This window comes from Quercus suber, unplaced genomic scaffold (assembly GCF_002906115.3).
Source record: "Quercus suber isolate HL8 unplaced genomic scaffold, Cork oak 2.0 scaffold_329, whole genome shotgun sequence".
Lineage (NCBI taxonomy): Eukaryota > Viridiplantae > Streptophyta > Magnoliopsida > Fagales > Fagaceae > Quercus > Quercus suber.
Genome location: NW_027069782.1, coordinates 163,917 through 170,479, shown reverse-complemented (window position 1 = coordinate 170,479; position 6,563 = coordinate 163,917). Strand labels below are relative to the sequence as shown.

The following is a 6,563-nucleotide window of genomic DNA, read 5'->3' as shown; positions in this document are numbered from 1 at the left end:
AGCTCCGGTAAGAGAGGGAGGGGTTGAAGACGTGGGAAAGAAGGCAGAAGTTCAAAGTCAACCTGCATCAGATGAGGGAGATGCGTTTGGACCGTGGGTCCTAGTTTCGTGGAAAAGGCAACTGAATTCGGAAGCTGTGAAAGAAAAAGCCCAGCCTACTTGTTTAGGCTCTCCTGATCAAGGCCAAAGGGAATCCCATGACACCAATCCTTTTACTACTATATATATATATATGTGTGCGCGCGCGCACATATATTTATGTTAGTATGGATTAATTAATTATTATATTTATCAACATAAAATTTAAAACTTACATATTTTTATAAGTCTAAATACAGCTTAAGTAGATTAATCCAATATATTAACTTAAATAGTATTCTTTTTTTCACATTTTTTTTTTCAATTTTTTTATTGTACCGCCCGAAATGTCGAAATGTGAAACACTCGAAACATGGTTTAATGGCCAGTACGGTATATTTTTCCGATACGATCTATGCTGAAATGGCATTAACTTCCCTAATTTTAATTTGTTAAAATTAGGTCTTTTAAAACTAAAATGATATTTAACTACCATTTCATTAACGGACATGGATGGAAGGACTTGTTTTAAATCATTAAATAGTGTTTCATATTCAAATCTAAAATTGTAAAGAGTGTGGCACAAAATTAAAATTATCTCAAAAGAAGTCATAAAATTTTTTTTTTTTTTAGTAAAAAAAAAAAGATGGAATTTGAGAGTAAAGTCACTCTCACCACAAGACTCCCCATATCGACTACAAGTTGTTTCTCTTCTTTTCCCGCCTAGACCTTGTGCAATCTTTTTGAGAGTTGAGACACAGAGTAACACAGGGATTTGGGAAAAAGAAAAGAATAGTAAAAATGAATGGGAACAAAATAAACGCAGTGTTCTACGCAAAGTCTTATCATTCAATCCAAGCAGGAAGCATTGATAGCACCGATATTCTCCCTCATGACAACGCCATTTATAGAGACCACCTCTGTGCCTCTACTGGCCTTTGTATCTCTCTCTCTCTCCTCCAATTCTTTGTTGGGCTTTTGTAGAGCCTAGTTATGTTTGATTTGGTTGACGACTTGACCTGACCCGAAATAATGTTGTATGGTTTTTAATGGGAGATTTTTTGAGATTTAGTCCATGGAGTGGAGGCTTGGGCCGATAAGCCCCGGGAAAATTTTTGGCTCATTTTGTAACCCATTGTGAATCTTGTGTGCGGGATATCAAAACCATTTTTTGTGATTAAGGTCTCGTCTTGTTGTTGTTTTTGAGAGAGTGAAAACACTATAGCCGCAATTTGTATTTTTCCTTGAGAATAGTGAAATCCTTGTAACTCCGTGGACGTAGGCAAATTGCCGAACCACGTAAATATTGTCTTATGCGTGTAATTGTTTTCTTTGGCGTGTGTTTTCTCTATTTTTTGTTTCTCACTGGTTGGGAATTTCGGTTGAATTCCCTACAATTCTACCCCTCACTTTTCGCTCTTTTTTGCAAATGACCCCTTCGACGATCCCAAGGTCATCGGAGACCCTTACTGCACCGTCTTCATTGGCTGCCTCTCTCACCTCACCTCCGAATACACTCTTCACCAAGTCTCTTCTCTTTTCAACCCTATCTCTCTTTCTCTTTTTGTTGCTGAGAAAATTTTTATATAACTTATGCTTGTATAGAAATTTTAGTTTCACTTCCTTTGGTTCAGCATATAGTCAATATCAACTATCCACATTCAATTTAATCATTGTTTTGGTAAGGCAGAACATTACCTCATATTTGTTCTCACACAATGGCTTAATGCTTGTCGTGCTGCTTTTTCTCTCAAGCTCTATCATACGTCTGGCCTCCTGGACAGCTTCTACATCTGCCTGCCTTTGTGCTTCCACACAACTGTAGGGGCAGCAACTTTGGTAGGCCTTATCACGTGGATCAAGTGCTCATAGGAGAATGATCTGTTGAATTTAGCATTATTAGTAATGCAAAGGCACGGATTCCAAACAACCATTGCATATCATTAGTCTAACAGAAATCTAACCTGATATAGTATTGGATTCATGTCAAGTGCTCTCAAAGATAGTATTCATATTATTTAAAATTAAATCAGTTTCCACCATATGATCCTCTTCCTATATAAGATACAGAAATCTAATAGGCGGGGCCTGATATTAAAGAATACTGACTTTAAAAGTGGAGGTGAACCTGAAATAGGCGGCTGTGATATTGAAGAAGTGCACAGCGTCTTATTGAGCAAAAAATTAAATTTAAAAAAAAAAAAAAAAAAAAAAAAAAAAAACACAAGGTGTAAAAAGAGAGTTTTCTAAATAGAAATGAGAATTTTATTGATTTGAGAAATATCAAGAAGCTCATCAAAATGATTTACAAGTTCTACTCTGCTTTATATACACGTAGCAGAGAAAGAGGGAAGAAAAACTAACAAACTAGCAAAGCTTACAAAACACACATCAACACCTATTAACTTTACATAAAGGCAAACCTAAAAATTGACAACTGTACATTTAATCTAACGGCTCTGTTTCTTCAATCTAGTTCTTTTCCTTTTTATCAAAACAGTGTGTTTTCATCTCCCTGTAATTCTTGACATGTTCTGTTTCTGCTACCCGAGACTTCATCATCACCTAGTTCACTGGATGCTTCGACACTCCCCTTCAAGTCTTGAACTGTAAGTTCACAGACTTGGCTTTCAATAGGCTTGAGACTTGGTGAATAAATGTCAAACAACCCCAAGCAATTCACCAACCTTGAAAAAACTGGAAACCCAATGCCTTTGTGAAAATGTCTGCAATTTGAAATTGACTTGTAACATGGAAAGTTTTTATCACACCTTTGTTATCTTATCTCTAACCAGATGACAATCAACTTCAATATGCTTCATTCTCTCATGGAAAACCGGGTTAGCTGCAATATGCAGTGCAGCTTGATTATCACAGAATAACTGAGCACTCTTAGGATGATCAACCCTCAAATCCCTTAGCAACTGAAGAACCCAAACAATTTCACATGTTGTGGTAGCCATTGCTCTATACTCTGCCTCTGCTGAAGATCTAGAGACAGTGCATTGTTTTTTTGATCTCCAAGAGAATAGAGAATCACCTAGAAAGACGCTATAACCCGATAAAGATTTCCTTGTATCAGGGCAACCTGCCCAATCTGCATCACAGAATGCTTTTACCTGCAAATCTGAGTTGCTAGCAAAAAACAAACCTCTACCAGGTGTGCCTTTTATGTACTGAAGAATTCTGTTGACTGCTTGCATGTGAGGTTCTCTTGGTTTAGCCAAAAATTGACTCAATCTATGTACAGCGTATGTGATGTCTGGTCTAGTTAAGGTCAGATATAACAATCTCCCTATTAACCTCCTGTACTGGTTTGCATTTGGCAGCAACTTTCCTTGATCCTTTGAAAGATGCAAGTTTTGCTCCATAGGTGTTTTAACTGGTCTAGATCCCAAATGACTAGTATCTTGAAGAATTTCCAAAGCATACTTTCTCTGGTTTAGACTGATTCCCTTATCACTTCTTGCTACCTCAAGCCCCAAGAAATACTTTAGAGAACCTAAGTCCTTTAGACCAAACTTAGCATCAAGAAAAATCTTCAATTCATGAATACACTTAGGATCATTCCCTGTGGGCAAAATGTCGTCCACATAAACTAGCAAAACAGTGAATGATGAGCCTTTAGTGAGAGTGAAGAGAGAGTAATTTGCCTTTGATTGGACAAAGCCAAAATTCAGAATTGTATAAGAAAATTTAGCAAACCACTGTCGTGATGCTTGCTTAAGTCTCATAAGACTTTTGTTAAGCTTGCAAACCAGTGTTTGAGTACTGCCAGAACCAGAAACACACTCCCCTTTGCTGTGAAAACCAGGGGGAGACTCATATATACTTCTTCATCCAAATCTCCATGCAAAAATGCATTGTTCACATCCATTTGATGGAGGAACCACCCTTTCACAGCAGCCAAAGACAACACCATTCTCACATAAACTGATTTTGCTACAGGGGAAAATATCAGTATAATCTAGCCCTTTCCTCTGGGTGTACCCCTTAGCTACCAGCCTGGCTTTATGCCTTTCAATTGTGCCATCTGACTTATACTTTGTTCTATAAACCCACTTACACCCAATTGGAATTTTGCCAGGTGGTAGAGTGGTCAAAGTCCAGGTATTGGTAAGCTCTAGTGCCTCAATTTCTTTATCCATAGCAGCTCTCCATTCAAGGGATTGAACTAGCTTCAAGAAAAGAGGTAGGGTCTGGGGAAGTGGAATCTATGGCCATGACAAATTGCTTATAGGATTTGCTTAGGTTAGAGTAAGTGAGGCAAGCAAAAGTGTCATAAGGTTGACTAGGTAATGGCTTAGAACCTATTGCTTTACAAGAATAATCTTGAAGATAAGAGGGTGGTTTGTGTGGTCTAGTGGATTTCCTAATGCCTAAAGGTGAAGAAGTCCTAGCAACAACTAAAGGAGCAGTATCAATTTCAGAAATAGAAGGTAATATAGAAGTATCATGTGCAATAGGAGAATCTGGAACAGATAATTGTTCTGCAGAATGAAGATCTGCAGTGTTTGTAATATCTACAGAATTATTAGCAGCTGCAGAATCACAAACATCCCCAGAAACAATTGAAGTGTCAATGGTATTTTGCAAAGGAACAAAATGTGAGGGAATAAAACTTGGGAAACTATCAGGTACACAATGAGGGACAACAAAACTATCAAGAAAAGCATTTGAGGAAGGAGTAGCAGAATGTGGTAAAGCAGCAAAGGAAAAATTAATTCATAAAAGATGATGTCTCTGGAAACATAAATGGTTTTAGTGTCCAAGTTTAAAACCTTGTAACCCTTAACACCAGTGGGATAACCTAGAAAAACACACCTTTTGGCCCTTGGTGCAAACTTATGTCTATTATAAGCAAGTGTAGAAATATAGCACAGGCAACCAAAAGTTTTAAGATGATTATATGAAGGAGGTTGCTTGAAAAGCATCTCATAAGGAGTTTTGTTCCCCAAGTGTTTTGAAGATAATCTGTTAATGAGATAGGTTGCTATAAGAACACAGTCACCCCACAGCTCTAAAGGAACAGAAGATTGAAATCTTAAGGCTCTAGCAACATTTAAAATGTGTTGATGCTTCCTTTCAACAATGGCATTTTGTTGAGGAGTATCAACACAACTTAATTGATGCAGTATGCCTTTAGTTTTGAAAAAATCTTTCATAAAAAATTTGTGCCATTGTCACTTCTAAGACATTTGATTTTTGCACCAAATTGAGTTTCAACCATGGTTGAAAACTGCTGAATTAAGGCTTGTGTTTCTGCCTTGGATTTAAGTAAATAAACCCAAGTACACCTAGAATAATCATCCACAATGGTAAGGAAAAATTTATATCCATCAATAGTAGAAACAGAAAAAGACCCCAGAGATCACAATGAATCAAATCAAAGATAGCATTTGAAACATGAGTACTAGAAGGAAAAGACAATCTCTTTTGTTTAGCAAGATGACAAATGTCACAACATTGTGACTTATTTACTGTCAAACCAGATACAGTTTTATTTAACAAAGACAACTTGGCATGAGAAGGATGTCCTAAACGAAAATGCCACAAGTCAGAAGTTACAGTAGTAAAATTTGCAGCAAAAGTATGAGAAGGAGCAGGTGAGCTAACAGCAAGCACAGATGATGATGGGAAAGAATTGTGTTGCAGCAGATATAAACCTCTTGTTGCTTTACCCAGTCCAATCATGTTCCAATGAACTAGGTCCTGGATAAAGCAAAAAGAACCAAGAAAAACAAGACAACAAAACAAAGTTTTAGTAAGCTGACTAACTGAAATGAGGTTGAAAGTAAAAGAAGGAACACATAAAACTCCATAAAGTACCAAAGTTTCTGAAATGTGAACTGTGCCAATGTGTGTTACTAAAGCCCTTTCTCCATTAGGTAGATAGACATAGGTGTTTACAGTGGAGGTAATGGTGGTTAAACAAGAGACTGAGTGCACCATATGATCAGTGGCACCAGTGTCTATGATCCAATCTTGGGGTTTATATGCTTGTCTATCTACATACTGGGCAGAAAATATAGAATGAGATAGATTTGGTCGTAACAAAAGGGATTACCTGAGAAGTTATTAATGAAATGAGGTGGCAAAGAAGCACTAGAACTGGCAGCAACATTTGCAAGTGGTGATAGTACTGAAGCTGCTTGATGAGTAGGAGCAACTTGATGATTAGAAGCTTCCTTGAGAGACTGAGAAGCAAGGAAGGACACAATTGCTCACACTGAGATTGAGTGATTGGACATTGAGGCACATTGAATTGAGATTGTGGCTGTGTACCAGAATGCTGTGGTGAGTAACCAATCATCTGTGGTGAACAATTCATCATCTCAGCTTGATTAGGAAAACCAGATAATGGCTGAGAAGCAAAATTCCCAAAACTACCAAGATTGGGAGAGAAATTTCCAAAATTTCCTGCACTAGAAACCTGATTGGCAGAAGATTTCCCTTTAGGCTTATAACCTGGGGGATAACCATGT

General features: G+C 37.5%; 1 protein-coding gene across 1 annotated transcript; it reads right to left on the bottom strand.

Annotated features, from left to right (window-relative positions):
• Window positions 1-2,843: 2,843 nt before the first annotated feature.
• LOC136071596 (uncharacterized mitochondrial protein AtMg00810-like) lies at window positions 2,844-4,000 on the bottom strand. The gene is made up of 2 exons (XM_065783107.1): window positions 3,851-4,000; window positions 2,844-3,731 (listed from the first exon to the last, which is right to left on the bottom strand). The coding sequence occupies exons 1-2, from the start codon at window positions 3,998-4,000 to the stop codon at window positions 2,844-2,846; spliced, it is 1,038 nt and encodes a 345-aa protein (XP_065639179.1).
• Window positions 4,001-6,563: the final 2,563 nt, after the last annotated feature.

Excerpts from the sequence above, each read along its gene's own strand:
- LOC136071596 (XM_065783107.1), bottom strand. The coding sequence starts at position 4,000 with ATGGTGTTGTCTTTGGCTGCTGTGAAAGGGTGGTTCCTCCATCAAATG. Across the intron at positions 3,732-3,850 it reads GTGTGTTTCTGGTTCTGGCA|GCAAATTACTCTCTCTTCAC; the intron begins GTACTCAAACAC and ends GTCCAATCAAAG.